Here is a 17,944-nt window from a genome sequence, read left to right as displayed (position 1 = left end):
CCACCTGCCTCACATAACATCACTTTTGTATCTTATATATCAATGGTCCCCCTCATCTCTGCACTCTCACCTATTTTTGTGTGGGTGCATATTTTATAAAAAAATACACTAGCATTGGTTTTCGGTCAAAATATATCTTTGCCAAGCGAGAAACATCCAACCTATTCATGAAGACTGAACCTAGTGTAAAATTGCAAAGATCAATCTTTACAAAAGCAACCAATGCACATTGGACTGTTGTCAACGAGTCAAACATTTCCAGACCATTGAACTACAAGTTCGAAAAAATGATTAAAAGCAAACAGTAATATTATTCCTTAAAATGTAGAGCCAGTGTCGATCAGCAGATGTTAGTTGTGCAAAGTACAATCAACTGTCCAACATTTTTGTAGGTCTCCATTGTAATTGAAAAACCTATATTTGTGCCTAGTGTGCTTGCTGGACAGAACCACAATGAAGAATGGATTAGAAGATTATTTTTGAAAGAATCAAAATCAGTAAATATCAAAATTAAAATATCTTATGTGGTATGCATCATACACAGCATCACACAGATAGAAACCACCAAACTCTAAAAACAAATATTAACCTACAAATCAACTTTACAGTTAGAGCAACGTGACTATTTCAGAATTAGAATCCATCACTCCAAATTTAACATTCACCAAGAATTTTGCAAAACTCCGACTTGAAAGTGATTGTAGGAAAAATAGAAACCAAAAGACTATCTCCATACAACCAACTTTTAAAGCAAAATCCCTCTGGCACCTCCCTTTTGCAGAGGTTTCCCATCTAGTTGATTCAACTTGGAGAGCTTGCCAAACACTAAATTTGAAAACAATACTGAGTTAAAAATGCAGTGAAAGTTACATGTACAATGTCCTCAAAAAGACAAAAATTGCAATAACTCTCAAGCAAAAAATCAACTTGTGTACATGCTATCCTTGGAATCCCTTGAAACTCCAATTTCAAATTGAATGAAAAACAGAATAATGAACAGAATAACTAATCACATCTTATGTAAAAATGGCACTTGGAAAAAATCTAACTGTAGAACCATCAGAAATTTATCTCATATTCTGTTTTACTTTGATCATTCGCTTAAGGGCAGCAAGCCAGAAACTGCATTCATCCCAGTCACTTGTTGTCAGTCCCACCTGAAAGTTACAATGAAGTTAGTGCATTAAAAAGCATATGCACAAAGGTTAAAAAGGCAAGACTCTGTGCAGTCAAATAACCTGTATTTGAAAAGCAGTTGCATAGTCCCTAGACTCCAGAGCTTGGCAGAGATGCACCAGTTTAGATGCAGCATTGGAAGATATATCACCAGAGTTCAATTTTGCAAACAAAGACCCAATTTTTCTGGAATTATCATCTATTTCACGGCGTTTAGCTGGATTTGCCCTTGCCCCTCCAAGAGCTTCAGATGTTTCGTCGTAAAGCCTTCTTAATGTACCAATTACAGGTCTAATTTCAGCTGACAACCACAGAATCCAAGACGATGGGAATCAGAGACATAAACCCATAGTCAACTACAGACCAACTGAACTTCATCTGTAACAGAAGACAAATTAATCTTACCTGCCACATTTGATGTATCAACATTTTGTATTGTTGGAGGTGGTGTGGTTGGAGCTGTCACAGACTGCACCTGACTGGACTGAGGACTTTGGGGTTGAACTGGAGGATTCGCACTGCCTAGCGGGTGTTGAGTTGGGGTTGTAACTGGCATGAACCCTCGGGGAGTAACTGCAGGTGCAGTAACTGGTCCCGGGACCATGAAATTAGGAACTACAGATGGCTGCCCTGGGGTTGTCCCCACTGAAACAGATGCTGGTGCACCTGTTTGGTAGGGATGTGTTTCAACTGTAGCTGAAGAAACTCCCTAAAACCAAATCATAAAAAGTTTGGTAAAACATAATTGAAAAATCCAAACATAAATGGACATAACTAAATTTCCAACTTGTGAAAGAGCAACATAAGAAAGACTAAAAACCTGATAGAGTTGAGGGTTCAAAGAAGGCGTCTGATATTGATCTACATTTCTCAAGATTGGTGGTGTAGATGGAACAAATGTTTTCATTGGTGGCTGATTCACAGGTGGAGCAAAATTAGTCTGCAAAATGCAAACAAAATTTGTCACATATCAGGATCTATGGAGAGAAATAACCAGAAACAAACTCATCAAAATTACTAGTTAATGAACTTAAGCATAACAAACTTGTATAGGACTGCTTAACAAATTTTCCACATCACCTGCTCAGCTTGAGAAACTTGTGATGGATAGAAAACATTTGGAGATGGTGCTGGCTGGTAAGATGCAGGAGTAAAATAGTTTTGGAAGGAAGGTTGCTGTTGTGGTGCCGGTTGGTAGCCTGCTGTGTAATGGATATTAGCAGTCGGCTGATAATTGTCAGTGTATGACCCACTAGGTAAAACCTGATGCACGTTTTCCTATCGACAAAGAAAATACTGTTAGAATAGAGTTTGAAATGCCACACACACACGCACACATATATATATAACCTCAGCTACTGTCCACTGGGATGCTCTTTAGATATCAGAGCCTGCAGGAGTTTACCATATTAGAAAAAGAAATGGGATATCATGCCGCAAAAACACTACCTTATCCTACCAATAGCAATGTACTATCGGCAACAGAAATCAATACATATCTTCATACTTGCATTTCAAAAATTTGTTTTGACTTCATTCCCTGATTATAATGCACCTTAATCTATGCTATCCTACAACACAAATTTGACCATTCATTTCTCCTCCTGGATAATTGCCTTGGCTCAATTTCAAAAGGATCCATTTAGCATTGCAGCATCTCAAAATAATTACCACTTAGATTTCAAGTTTACAACAAAAAATATCACCAGTAAAAACATCCCAATTACCTGATAATTTTGAGTTTCAGGTGCCCCAAAACCTGTTTGATGCATATTGTACTGGGATTCTGTCAGATCCTGCCTTGTTTCAAAAGGAAAAGATGAAGCCTCCACCTTATTATCTGCAAGAACAAAAAAAAAAGCACACCCCTGTAAAAATGGGCAACAGCCAAACTAAACTTGAATTTCAAAATTTAGAACTTGGCTGATGATAAACAAGGAATGAATTATTCTGAACCTCTAGACTAACCCATGTCAACAAAATGCTACCCAATGAATCTAGTGTGAACGGTAACAAATGGTTGAAAACAATATATTAAAGAGATAAGAAACCTGTAGGTAGTGTTAGCGCTTGAAATTTCACCTCAGGCTGGAAACTGGCAACATTTAGCCTCGGGCCCTGCAGGGATTGGACACAGTCTTTTTTAGCAGGGGGTTCTTTGGGTGCAAGGTAGGAGACAGTATTGATGTCTTTGATAGAGGTGGATGGATGAGAATGACCGGTGAGGAGTTAAGGAGAGCAAGCAATAACCTTGAATTCCCCTTAAACAGTTGAAAACATTGATATTAAGCAAATTTAAAAGCAGAGCATGGAAATCATGAATTCTACTTTAACACTTCATTTGCCTAATTTCAGAAGAAAAAGAAAGAGGATGATTTCACATAACACATTTACAAGTACAAAGAGAAGCACACCATCAATACATGTAACCACAGGAATCCCAAAAAGGACTGCAAAACCCTGGTCTTTCTTCCTTTACCAAAATTGCAGAGATACAATGAATAATACAAAAGAGCTTTCTCCCTCAAGAGTCCAACCTCTTCAACCTCTGAAAATGACTAAGAAAATACATAATATAGGCAAGCTAACACCTTTCCTTGCCTCTAGGGGTCGAGCTCATCCTTCTAGGAGTTGTTTCAACTAATTCTAAACTGAGCACTAAAATCTAGGCAGTCAAAACAACTTGCCTCTATAAGCTAGGGAACCAATTCATTCATTAAATGTTTGCTATTTCATGAATGAATCTTCTAGAATAGGTAAATAAGTGTCATATCAACATGAAAATACATTAATTACATCAAAGAGGGTGAAAAATCCCATCCCAAGTCAAAACTGGCCAAAGCTGGGCGAATTCCTGAGCTGTAGGTGAAAAATTATGAAAATTGCCTGATAGGTCGCGCCCTAATCCTGATAGGTCGCGCTTCTTTGGAGCTCCGTTTGAGGCACTTCCAGGTGTCCAAATGAGGCAAAAGTGGGCTTGTTGGAAAGGTCTGGATGTCTACTTTCCAACCCAACTGGAATTTTTGAATTTGGTGGCCATTTGCCCCTCCAAAATTGCAATCTCCCAAGACTGCTCCCTGTTTGTCAAAAAGGTGGCAGAAAGTCAATTTTTGCATGTTTTTTGACCTTCTGGAGGCTCAAAACTTGATGAAATCTCTTGGTAATTGCTGAGCAAGTGTATCTTTGCATGACAAATCCAGAAATGTTGAGTTTTCCAAAAATGAAGTTGCCCATCGAATAGGTCGCGTACGGCGCGCGACCTATCAAGGAGAAAAACCTGTTTTTTGCCCAAAAATTCATAAGTGACCAAAAATGCTCAAAATTTTTTGAAATTTGTGCTGTAGTGAGGTCATTTAATATCGCGCTCCTTCAAGGAAGCCTCAGCCAAGATGTGGAGGGGATCGGGCCTTTTCCTTCGTTTTAGTGCCTTGGCCAACCTCTTTGGATCTGGCGATTGTAATTTTGACATTTCTCTAAAACCATGACACCTGTGCAAAAAGTGAAGGAGGTTTTTCTTCCTTGGCCTGTTGTGGACAAAAACCTCTCTCAGTTTTCCAAAATTCATCTTTGATTGCTCTGAAACGGCTTTTGAGTGAAACTTATCCCGATGTGTGGAACAAGGGATTTTGTCGAGATGAAGCGAGATGAAGGGGATAAGAGGCTTCTAAATTCTTGGGGAAATTTTTGGAAGTAGGGAGGGATGTTAGGAAGCAGGGGAAAGTGGAATCGCAGAGATTGAGTGAGGGGAAGGGGTCCAAAAGGGCAAAACACAGGCCAAACCTAGAAAATTGTCAGGTTGTAGCTAGAAACTAGGGTTTGTGCAAAAATGAGGAATTTGGCGGATCTAAGAGATGGGAAGCATTTAATAAGGTGCTTTAGGGATAGGGGAAGGTGTATGAACATCAGGATACAAGTTTTGCCGATGATTTGACCGTCTAAGAGAAATTGCCTTCAAAACCCTAGGCGAGGGAAATGACCTTGCCTAGGTGCAACTGAAGCATGGACAAGGTGTAAAATGACTCATTAGTCACTGAGATGGTAATGAAAACCCTATGAATGATGATAGACTCAGCTGAATAGTGACATAGATTTGCATTTGGACAACTTTGAAAACAGTGAAAGCAAACCCTAGACCTAATGCCTAGTGACCAAATTTTGCTTGAAGACTCACTGAAATGACAAAATTTGACCTTGACACTTCAAAATCACTTTGTAAGAGCACGTTTGATCACTGGAGGAAGGCTGGAAAGACTGACACTAACAGGTAGTATTCACAGTTAACGATATTGTTGCTTGTTACCCAAGAGTTTCAAAGCACCATCTTCTAAGGCACTTCTGGGTGGAAATTTGAAGTGCACAAAATATAGTAACGGAGGATAGTACGTTTCTCTGGCAAAGACAGGTTTTACTATTATTCCCTAACAAATGGATGGAAGGCAAGGAAGAAAAAAAAACATATTGAAGTTTTTCGCTTCTTGTCCCTTGGTCATCCTATTTGCTAAACAATTTTGAAAAGCTCCGTTCAATGAACAAGTCAGACATCAATATGTAAAAGCTCAACAATAAACTCCTTAACAATAGAAATCATTAAAAGGGAATGTTTCAACAATATAAAAGTGGCCATGTTTTGAAAAGCTCAATTCAATGAACAAGTCAGACATCAATATGTAAAAGCTCAACAACAAACTCCTTAACAATAGAAATCATTAAAAGGGAATGTTTCAACAATAAAAAAGTGGCCATGTTGTCCTTGAGTCGTGTCCCAGACTCTGGGACTTCATTTACTCCTATCCACAATCATAACAGGCATTCACCCCCTATAGAACAAGTATTGCAACTTACCTCAAGGCTTCTCCAAAACAAAACAAAAGAACCTTATGTCCTCAACCCTCAAGAGATAGACTATGGTGTTTTCCATGCAGAAAGGAATCCCTGTTGCATTTGACATGAAAGTGGGTCCACGTGCCATGAGGCAATCACCTAGACCTGATCATCACATCCTCCTTGCACTGAGCTTTCCAACGAGCCCATACAAACTCATTTGGCCACCTCTAACTCGAGATATAACTCATATAAGCTGAGACTTGATTGTCGTCAATTTTATGTGCAAAGCATTTATGGTCATCATTGGATTTAATAAATAACATTTATCCCACTTTAGTAGTGTGAAAATATTCTTTGATCTTTACATTGAATGGGGCTTTCCCTTTGTTATCAAGTGGAATACCCAGCTAATCCTATCCTCATCGATCACATCTGCCACGCATGATAAATTTTAGAGTGTCTATCACACATGTGCCCAATCATTCTGGAGTTTGTCTACCCAATGACAGTTTTCACCTCAAATGGATCACTCATATGTCACTCAGCCACTGATTGGTCTATCCTATGTCATGCCATCACTATCGACCTAGCATATGCATGTCCCTTATCGACCCCACTGGACAGGTCTTTGGCCTTTATCATTGATGTGGAGAACAGCAAAAGGAACAAGTGTAAAGGGAGGTGAAGTGCTCCACATCCCACATTAGGAATGTAGGAATGCAAAGGTGTGGGTAATGGGAAGGCGGAGATGAAGGGATTTGAAGGACAGATGCTTGGTCAAGGCAGAAGAATGGAAAGCTACGCAGCTAGACGTGGATGTGGAGGAAAATGTTTTGGTCGTGAATCTCTGCATTCTATACTCAAAAAGCCACCAAGCCCCAAAATTGAATATGCATGGATAAAGAGTGCAAAGGAAATGGAAGGTAAAGGAGTGGGCAAGGTCTTGGAGCTCTGCACTTGGCATTCAAAATTTTGACTGAGTAGGTAAGGTCTTGGGTCTCTGCACTTGGCATTCTAAATTTTGACTAAGCCTTTGAAAGGGAAGAAATGGGAAAATGGTAAGGAGAGGATGAGACAAGGGAAAAGGGGAAACCTATAAGCCACAAAATTTACAGATTTGGCCTTGTTAAACATAAATAGTAACTTGTGGAATTTCATGACTTAACAGGAATTATAGGTGAAAGGAGGAGGCTCCACAATCACCGATATGTAACATAAAGTATACAATCAATAATAAAAAAAGACAGTGAGTGAATATGCCAAAGCCAAACAATGGGGATAGTTATGCGCTAACTAGATTGATTCATCGAGCCATACAAATGGGAACTCCAGTAAAATGGAATACCTATTCATAGATGTACCTTACATGGTAGAAACCTTAATACAAAAGGCAGAGGAATTTGTGCATATAGACTTGTAGGTGGAGAACCTCACTAGGGAGTGGATGATCTTAAGTTTTAAGTTTTAACTCGGTAGCGATAGGGATCGCCATACCCTTAAAGAAACAATGACTATTGATGATTACAAGATGAACCATAATGTGGTTTATGGTGTTTTATGGGTCAACCTTCTACCAAAGAAAGAATGGCTAAGAATGGAAGAACAACATTGTGGTACCTCAAATTTCAAGTGAGGACAGTCAGGATGGCATGTCCAAACAAAGTGCAACCTAAAGCAGTGTTAATGCCATATGAATCATTTATAGTTGGTCATAGATGCCATGGTGAATCAGTAACTCGTTGGAGTACTATTGGCGAGGCCTAAGATCAAACCTAGTGGCTGCCACTATAACACAAAGAGTATACCCAACAGCCCATACACCAAATATACCAAGAATTTATGACTTAGCAAGGGCCGAGACTTTGCGAGGATCGGTGAGCCTACTCCTTGAGCCTTATCACAACAGGCCAGAGATGTCCCCCTGTGGGATTTGAAACCGGGTGGAGGGGATAACATCCAATCGTGCCAACCACCTTGTTAATCATGTATTTCCTATTTACATAACGACGCCAACTTATTTAGCTTCTACTAGGACAAGCAAATAGTCCAAGCTATTCATGTTCAGGTTAGGGATACAATGGCTATAAAGAAAGCCGACAAAGAATTATCAATTGGTATTAATAAAACAAACAAATAGTGAGGAACAAGCTTCAACTATGAGCTAAAAAAAATCTTAGCGCATGGTGGAATCCCAATCATAAACCTCCAAAGGACACATCAGAACCCACATATTCTTTGGTGTATTATCGCTTGAAGAATGTTTGGAAGAAGTAAACTCAACTAATGGCCTCCAAAACTACTAGATGGAGGATTTGACATGTCTACACCGATATGTTTCCAAGTGTCTATGACAGAAGACACAAATAGTGAGGAACAAGCTTCAACTATGAACTAAAAAAAATCTGAACGCATGGTGGAATCCCAATCATAAACCTCCAAAGGACACATCAGAACCCACATATTCTTTGGTGTATTAACGCTTGAAGAATGTTTGGAAGAAGTAAACTCAACTAATGGCCTCCAAAACTACTAGATGGAGGATTTGACATGTCTACACCGATATGTTTCCAAGTGTCTATGACAGAAGACACAAATAGTGAGGAACAAGCTTCAACTATGAGCTAAAAATAATCTGAACGCATGGTGGAATCCCAATCATAAGCCTCCAAAGGACACATCAGAACCCACATACCCTTTGGTGTATTATCGCTTGAAGAATGTTTAGAAGAAGTAAACTCAACTAATGGCCTCCAAAACTACTAGATGGAGGATTTGACATGTCTACACCGATATGTTTCCAAGTGTCTATGACAGAAGACACAAATAGTGAGGAACAAGCTCCAACTATGAGCTAAAAAAAATCTGAACGCATGGTGGAATCTCAATCATAAACATCCAAAGGGCACATCAGAACCCACATATCCTTTGGTGTATTATCGCTTGAAGAATGTTTGGAAGAAGTAAACTCAACTAATGGCCTCCAAAACTACTAGATGGAGGATTTGACATGTCTACACCGATATGTTTCCAAGTGTCTATGACAGAAGACACAAATAGTGAGGAACAAGCTTCAACTATCAGCTAAAAAATACATGAACGCATGGTGGAATCCCAATCATAAACCTCCAAAGGACACATCAGAACCCACATATCCTTTGGTGTATTATCGCTTGAAGAATGTTTGGAAGAAGTAAACTCAACTAATGGCCTCCAAAACTACTAGATGGAGGATTTGACATGTCTACACCAATATGTTTCCAAGTGTCTATGACAGAAGACACAAATAGTGAGGAGCAAGCTTCAACTATGAGCTAAAAAAATCTGAACGCATGGTGGAATCCCAAGCATAAACCTCCAAAGGACACATCAGAACCCACATATCCTTTGGTGTATTATCGCTTGAAGAATGTTTGGAAGAAGTAAACTCAACTAATGGCCTCCAAAACTACTAGATGGAGGATTTGACATGTCTCCACCGATATGTTTCCAAGCGTCTATGACAGAAGACACAAATAGTGAGGAACAAGCTTCAACTATGAGCTAAAAAAAATCTGAACACATGGTGGAATCCCAATCATAAACCTCCAAAGGACACATCAGAACCCACATATTCTTTGGTGTATTATCGCTTGAAGAATGTTTGGAAGAAGTAAACTCAACTAATGGCCACCAAAACTACTAGATGCCAAGATGGAGGATTTGACATGTCTACACCGATATGTTTCCAACTGTCTATGACAGAAGACACAACTCAAGACAATGAAGGTGTTGAAGAACACTGTGATGGAAGGTTTCTTAGAAAGATGTTAAATGGAAGCAACAAAGGAAGTGCTACAAGATGAAATAACGAGTGAAGCATAACTTTATAGGATGCCTTGCATAGAAGAAGCCTAACATTTGGATGAGAGGATAGGATATAAAAAGACTAGATAACCTATTACCATGTCCAACAATGAAGTGAGTAATAACATAGTGAAGACAAACAGCCCCTGAAGACATATATTGCCAGCTAAGGCATCCAATAAAGAAATACATGATAACATCATGAAGAAAACAAAGGCATTGCATGACCTACAAAACAGCTAAAAAAACATGTGAAGACCTCATAAGCATAACAACCTTTAATTAGATCGATGAAGACCAATATTATCATAAACGGACTCAGAATCAAAATCAGTTTGCCCCAAACTGGAGCAATAAAAACATGTAATAATGCCAACTGGCACCCTGCAGGAGAAAGAGATACAGTAAAAATATTATGAAATGGTAACTATAAGTTCGCCTGCTCATCTAGGGCTGCACCCAAGGTTCAATCACAACACTTGTTCTCTGTGGTACAAGATTTATTTTTACTGTATCATTACGGAATTCAACTAAACCATGCACCGTATCATACCTCAGCCCTCTAGTACATCTATTGTATCAAAACCAGGACTCTATGCACTAGAATGACTAGTTGTAAAAGGGTATCTGCCTACCAGGAATAGGCACAGTTGCAGAAAATAAATGAAGCTTGTTTATGTAGAAGTGTAAAGTATTGTACAAGAGAGAATAGTAAAACAAAATTGGCATTCCAGAATGCAATTTAAAACAAACAAAACATCTGAGTCAAGCTCATCATCCAAATGCCTCCTAGTCAGTAATTACAATGTACCTGTCCCAGAGAGGTATAGTCTATCTCGTAAAATAGACAGCTCATGAGAAGATTCTTCAGTACCCAGGAGCTTTAGATACTCCATAGCTGTGGTTAGAAGTCCTTGACTTGCTAGCAATTCTGCATAATTCTGAACCAATTTTGACAGAGAGGGACTAACCCGTTTTTGTCCAGTTGCTAAAGCAAGAACAACAGTCTTTTCCATCACGTCCTATGCATTACAACATGCTAGTCAGAGGATATTGTCAACAAATACTTTTGATATGACAACAAAGCAATCTCTACAAATAAAAAATGAAAAATGTAATTTAGTAGCTCACTTGCAAATGATCAACAAAGCTCCTCCCGTCATAATCATACTTAAGACTTCGAGACCATATTTCCACAGTCTTTTCAATATTCCCAGCACATATGTAGCAAAGTGTTGCTGCCATCACATTGCCTGCTGCCATCAATCTAGAAGCAAGCATATCACATAAAACAGTCCATTCCTCCCTCTGTGAATACTGCACAAAACATAATAGTTTATGAATACAAATCGATGCAGATCCAAAGGCAAACCCTAAGTATGACAATCTCAACAATAAACAGCAATTACCTTGAAGATTCTCTTTACTTTTTTAGCACAAGATAAAGACTAAAATCCTACCATATCAAAGGCGGGGTAGGAATAATGTGTATACTGTATTTTTGAAATAATACGGTACAGAAACCAGCATTAAATATGATCCAATTTGAGGAAACTGTAGAAATAATAGGCAGATTTGTCGCTCACGCACCATTTCCAACATATCAACTGCATTTCCTATCCTAACATCAAGTTCCTAATCTTCAAATGTCTTAGTAACGTAGGTCCAATGAGAAAATCTAATGCAGAGCTCATTACAATGCATGAATGAAAATTACCAAATAGATAATTGAAAGATGGAAGACATCCACCTACTTAACATACAAAACAATGTTTCCAGCCATTTCGCATGCTCAAAAACAAAATTGAGGAAGAAAAGGAAAAACTACCACGTCTTGGACAGACAAGCAAGTTGTAAGTAGCCATCATAATATTGTAAAGTATCCTGCTACTGTTACAGAACCTCCTAGTGGTCAAAACAAACTACACACACTCGATCAAAAGAAAGAGTTTAGGAAACCTTTTTATTCTCTATTGCTGTATCTTAAACAATTCTGTTTGTACAACCACATCTAAATTAATGAAAAATTTATTCATTCTGGAGTAATTACCAATCTTAAGCCAACTTCATTGATTGAAATTGAAAAATTTATTCATTCTGGAGTAATTACCAATCTTAAGCCAACTTCATTGATTGAAAACCTTACTTCAAATGCAGTGTATTAACAAGAAAATAAGTTGATTTTTTCAACATTTAGTACAAATTCAAATATATAAACATGAAAGCCATAGAACGTTTCGAATTCTGCCATCCATCACTTAATAAAAGAGTCTACAATGCATCTAAAACAGACACTGCAGAGCATCATGTAAATACGCAAAATGCTCTCTCCATCCAGGTGATGTCTTGAGTGTATAAATCATTCCTATCTTCAGTCCAAAGTCAGGATAATTACAGCTAATGGATATATTCTTTTACTTCAAAGACAACCATCTCATTCCACATCCCGAGAACTTTGCTAAAACCGTTTATGTGTTGAAACTTGAAAGGGACCACTTATTTCACCAGTCTAGTTATTCCAGCTCCACTGATTGCTCCTGTGCAGTTTCCACCTAAATTGTAAAGAAAAACTTTTCAAGCTTCACAAAAAGATATCAAAAGCAGCAAAGATATTGTCATCTCTGGTTGTATTCTTTACCGAGGAAAAAAACCTATCGTAGTATTCTTTGTTTAACCTAAATTATCCAATAGGGTGGGTAGAAATCAGTGAAACCAGATTCGTTGTTTTTTCCTCAAGTGTCCGAATCCTACGAATCGGATTCGGTTCAACATAATTTGAATCCGATTTTCGGGACACAACGTGTCCTAACGGGACACGCTCGAATCCGGGTTGTGCCCTGTTAGGACACATCGTGTCCCAAAAACCGGATTCGAATCCGGCGAAAAGGAACCTGCAGGCAATTAAAAAGGGGGTTGTGGGTTTGCTGTTAGAAGTTTGGAGCAAGGAGCCAAGGGTTTGGAGCGCATTCCAAGGAGATTCAAGCACCAAGTAAGTGCATTTCATCTCTATTTTTTTGCATTTGTATTACAGCAGTTTGTATATGCATTTCTTTTACAAATTTGTGCATGTTTGTTTATTTTTTTTTACAGTATTCACGACTCAATCAAGGGCACCAGGTAGGGGACAAAGGAAGGGGAAGAATGACCACATTGGAGATGCCCCTCCTCCCCCAATATCATCAGAGTCTGCTGCAAGTAATGTTGAGGGAAGAATTCCCCCTAAAGGTAACATTAAGAAATATCCCTTGTGGAAATATGTCACAAGAGATGATGGGCCAAGCAGCAAGGGGAAGGGAGGAGGCAATGTGCATTGGAGATGCAAATTTTGCCACAGTACTTACACAAACACATTTTCGTGTGAAAGGCCATTTTTTGGCTTTACCAAGTTGTGGAGTTGGAGCTTGTGCACAAGTACCTTTACAAAAGAGGAAAGAAATGGAAAAAGAGTTCACTGCTGGTATGGCAAATGTGGCTGCAAAATCAAGAAAAACCAATAATGATGACCAACTTCCATTTTTGAGGAAAGGCACCACCAAATTTCCATTTGAGAGTCCTATTGGGGGACAAGCAGCAAAAAGAAAGGCAATTTCACTTGGTCCAATGGACAAGATTTTTCAAAAAGAGAAATTGGAAGAGCTTGATCTCACCATTGCCTTCTTTTTCTATCAAAACTTCATATCCTTTAATGTTGCACGCTCACCTCTATTTATTGAGATGTGCCGAGCTCTAACTCAAGGGTCTCCATCATGGTATGTGCCACCTGGTTCAGAGAAGCTTAGAACCACATTGTTGACGAAGGCAAAAAAAGAGGTGCAAAAAATGCTTGAGCCTATTAAAGCATCAAGGCCTACATCTGGGGTTAGCATTGTTTCTGATGGATGGACAGATCCAGCACGACACCCACTCATCAACTTCATGGTGTCTTCCTTGAATGGTCCATCTTTCTCAAAAGCAGTGGATACACTTGGAGAATACAAGGATGCGCAATTTATGGGTGAGTTGTTTATTAAAGTTATTGAAGATATAGATGTTGATTCTTGTGTGCAAATCATTACAGATAATGCACCTGTTTGCAAAGGCTATTGGCATGCTTGTGGAAGCTAAATATCCACAAGTGTTTTGGACACCTTGCATTGTCCAGTCATTGAACTCAGCACTGAAATCCATTGCTTCTGATGTCCTTTGGATTGGTAACATTATTAAGGATGCACGACATATCCATAACTTCGTGCAAAATCATACAAATGCCCTCACTATCTACAAGGAGTACAGCAGTCTATCATTGTTGAAGATTGCCAATACACGGTTTGCCTCTTCATTCATCATGTTGAAGAGGTTGAGGGAGGTCAAGACCGCTCTTGGGGCCATGGTTATTTCTGAGTTTTGGTCTTTTTGGAGAAAGACAGATCAACTAGCCTCTAAAAGAGTGAAGGACACAGTGCTAGATGATGCTTGGTGGGAGAGGGTAGATATAATTATTCAGATCATAGACCCTATTATTTCTTTGCTTCGATTTGCAGATACAGACAAACCCATCGTAGGAGAGATTTATGAGGGATGGGATTCCATGATTGAGTTTGTAAGGAGCATTATTCTACAGAGTGAGTGCCCCGAGTATGAGACATCACCAGAGGCCTTCTGTGGTACTATACAGGATATTCTTGTCAGCAGATGGGACAAGAATTGCACACCTTTACATTCTTTGGCTCACTCATTGAACCCAAAATACTACAGCCATGGGTGGCTGAATGGTGGACCTTCCTGCAGATTCCCTCCTCACATGAATGGTGAAATCTCATAGGGGAGGAAAGATGCATTCGGGTTTTCATGATAGAGCATTGCTTGATGAGGTGGAGGATGCCTTTGCAGAGTTTTCCACTGGCACTAGTCGATTTGCAAGATATGATGTGATTAGAGATAGGGGGCTAAGAAGACCTATTCTTGGTGGCCAAATCATGGGGCAACAAGCCCTCCTCTTCAGCAGTTAGCCATGAGGCTCCTCTCTCAGGTGACTTCATCCTCTTGTTGCGAGAGGAATTGGAGCACATATGGGAATTTGAATAGTGTGAAGAAGAGCAGGCTTGAGCAGTCCAGGGCAGAGACAATGGTGTATGTGCACACCAACCTTCGTCTTATTTACAGGCAGAGGGAAGAGTGGTTGAAGGGAAAGACAAAGATGTGGGATGTCTTTCCTGATGATATGGGTCTAGACAACAGTGTTGAGTTGGCATTGGCTAACATGGATCTCAATGATCCAGTGCTAGAGCTTGTTAGATTTGATGACAGTGATATTGTAGAGGGGTCATCATCCACACCAGCAAATGCAGAGGCGACTATGGATACAGGGGAGGAGGAGGATGCAGAGGAGAGCAATGGTGACCATGATGATGAGGACAGTGACGCTGATTCTAATGATGACTATGAGGATTGATGACTCATGAGTCATGGGCTACCTACTGCCTTGAGGCTTGTATACCTGTAGTTTTGTATTTTCAATTTCTATTTGCCATTAGCATTGCACTACCTATGTAACACATTTTGATTTGATGACTTAATGAGAAAACTACAACTTTATCTTACTATCTTGTCTTTCTCCTATTGGATCATTTATGAATTGAATATGTATTATGATTTATCATTTATGAATTTAGAATTTATGATTCATTGATTTATCATTTATGATTTATGTGACATGTATTTGAATTTTGTATGTACTATGCATGCTATAATGTTACTTACTTTGTAAACAGTAAAACTTACATCTAGATGAAGATCTATGTTTGAAATCAACGAATTTGTATCATTAATGAGAAATTGTGTAAGAAATATCTAATTTTTAATATATATATATATAGATATAACGAATCCTATGTGTCCTATTCCGGGGGGGTCAACGTGTCTGAATCCGACACTCGAATCCCCGTGTCAGGTTACTTAGGTAGAAATATTGCAAGCCAGGTCATAGGAAACCAATTTTGTTTATTAGAGTATGGATTACAGAAATATTGTTCTGATTCATTTGTTTCTATTTACATTAAAAACCAGAATCTTCTTTTTATTATTTATTAATAAAGGATACTAAAAATTAAGGCCATCGCATCTTTGAATATCATTTATATTGTCACAAAAGGGAGGGCAAGAATATTTTACTATCATGTAATTGGGTTCTTCTCTGACTAAAACGACATTTTTTGCTCCACATTATTGAAGATTGCATCATAAATAAAAGTCTCTCTTAACCCAAGGGGTTAGCTCTATCAGCCATTGCCAATGTCATTGGGCATTCAGCTATTTCAACGAAAGCAGGTGCCCTTCTTGAATCCTAGTGGGTGAGTCACGCTAGTCTATGCCAATGGATCTATTAAGGATACCATCCAGGAATGTGGGGAAGCATCCTTTGGCTTTCTGCATGAGGCTTTCCTTGGTAAAAAAATAAGAGACTCTTAAATCTGTAATAACAAGACTGAAGCACATAAAACCAGTGTCAAAAAAATCAGCATCAGCAAAAAATTGATGATGGTCCAAAAAACATCTTCTCAGAAGCATCAGCGAAAAAAATCAGCAAATATTGGCAAAATGTGGCAAACATTAAAAAATGAAAATATATTCATGTTTTCAAAATCAGAAAAAATAAGAAATCACGATTCTTTCGGGCCGAAAAATTGGCAATTTTATCAACACTGCATAAGACAAAGAATGTTATGTCGAATTTTTTTAACAATAAATACTATGGTGCGTAAATAAAATTACTTTCACTCTCTTACCAATATACATATATATTATATATATGGTGAAGCAAAGCAAAAGAACACAAAGAAGGATTGCAAGAAGTGCAGGTCTTTCAAGCATGCCATGTTGGGATTATAAACTCTGCCATCTTAGTAAGCACTGCTCACATTATCTGCAGGAAGTGGCAAAGTAAGATCCGGTTCCCTTGATGCGAAAGAGAAGTTGCCTAGAAAGATTTGAATCTGTGGAAGAAGAGGATGCCAAATCTATTTGCCTTAGTGTTCCACAAGGAGCCATCCCCCAAGGTGGTGGTCGCGCTCCCCACATTTACCATGCTCCTAGGACGGGGGGATGCCTGGGGGAACGTTTCCCCACACCCCCCCCTTTTGGGGAAACTCGGGGAGACACAACGGGAAACGTTTCCCTAATGCAGCGGATGCATTTCCTCAAAAGGGGTGCTTGTGGGCATCCCTCATGAATTTTGTTTGGAAACAATCATTTGAGTGGGGAAACCTAATATTTAACCCTAGGACCCTACTAATGCTATGTAATTAATAGTAATGATAAGTAAAAGGATGAAATCCTTTTTACTTAAATTTTTAACATTGCAATTAATTGACTCAAGATATTTGAGAGCAGTTCTGACCTCACTAGATTTTATATGGAAAAAGTAGAATTTTAAACCCCACTTAAAATCTAGCAGACTTAATAATTTTCAGGGTTTCGGGATTTAGGTTCAGTAGGAGTAGAGGAGTAGGTCCATATATTTCCCCTGTCCCCCCTATTTTTTTCTAAAATTTGCCAGTGTTTCCACACACCTCCCCTGTGCATCTCCCAGTTCCCACGCCCCCTATCCAGGAAATTTAATGGAACATTAATTCACCTACATTATGCCTTAGTCAAGCAAGTGTGTGAAGCGAATATGCTCAACAATAGATAGAAGAAATAATTTTTATTAATTTTTGAATGAATGATTGATGGTTTTTTTACACGTAGGGCCCTAGCTTAAATAAGCCCTTGGCACCTTTTTGAGAAGGGGCATGATCTTTGATCGTGCCCCAATTAATTAATTACATAACATTGCCTCCCTCTTGAAAAGATGTTTTGTCCTCAAAGCATACGTAACGACGGGAGTTTTTTACAAAAAGCTTTTTTCTCCCAGGAGGCTTCTTCTTCTAGTAGATTCTTCCACTTGATAAGGTATTCTTTAATTACTTGAGATTGCAACTTCCTTTCCCTAGTGGTAACAATTCCTTCTGGTTCTAAGATGAACTTGCCTTCATCATCTAATATCGGAAGCGTTGCCTATGCTAATTGGTATCTGCCCAATGCCTTTTTAAGACAAGATACATAGAAAAGGTTGTGAACTTGA

The 17,944-nt window shown here is 38.8% G+C and overlaps 1 protein-coding gene across 1 annotated transcript in view; it reads right to left on the bottom strand.

Moving 5' to 3' along the window:
- Window positions 1–688: 688 nt before the first annotated feature.
- The window catches only part of LOC149258602 (transducin family protein / WD-40 repeat family protein), a 64,289-nt gene continuing 47,033 nt past the window's right edge, over window positions 689–17,944 (bottom strand). The window contains exons 15-22 of the mRNA XM_089415558.1: window positions 10,975–11,160; window positions 10,655–10,865; window positions 2,904–3,016; window positions 2,257–2,454; window positions 1,997–2,116; window positions 1,582–1,885; window positions 1,239–1,477; window positions 689–1,157 (exon numbers count right to left, since the gene is read on the bottom strand). Coding sequence (XP_089271684.1) covers window positions 1,068–1,157; window positions 1,239–1,477; window positions 1,582–1,885; window positions 1,997–2,116; window positions 2,257–2,454; window positions 2,904–3,016; window positions 10,655–10,865; window positions 10,975–11,160 — 1,461 coding nt within the window. The 3' untranslated portion in view covers window positions 689–1,067. The remainder of the gene's footprint in view (window positions 1,158–1,238; window positions 1,478–1,581; window positions 1,886–1,996; window positions 2,117–2,256; window positions 2,455–2,903; window positions 3,017–10,654; window positions 10,866–10,974; window positions 11,161–17,944) is intronic.

This window comes from Pinus tabuliformis, chromosome 6 (assembly GCF_031772625.1).
Source record: "Pinus tabuliformis cultivar Carrire ecotype Pingquan chromosome 6, CPIR1, whole genome shotgun sequence".
In the NCBI taxonomy this organism is placed as follows: Eukaryota; Viridiplantae; Streptophyta; class Pinopsida; order Pinales; family Pinaceae; genus Pinus; species Pinus tabuliformis.
The sequence above is the reverse complement of the archived record's forward strand: the minus strand, read 5'-3'. Positions and strand labels throughout refer to the sequence as shown.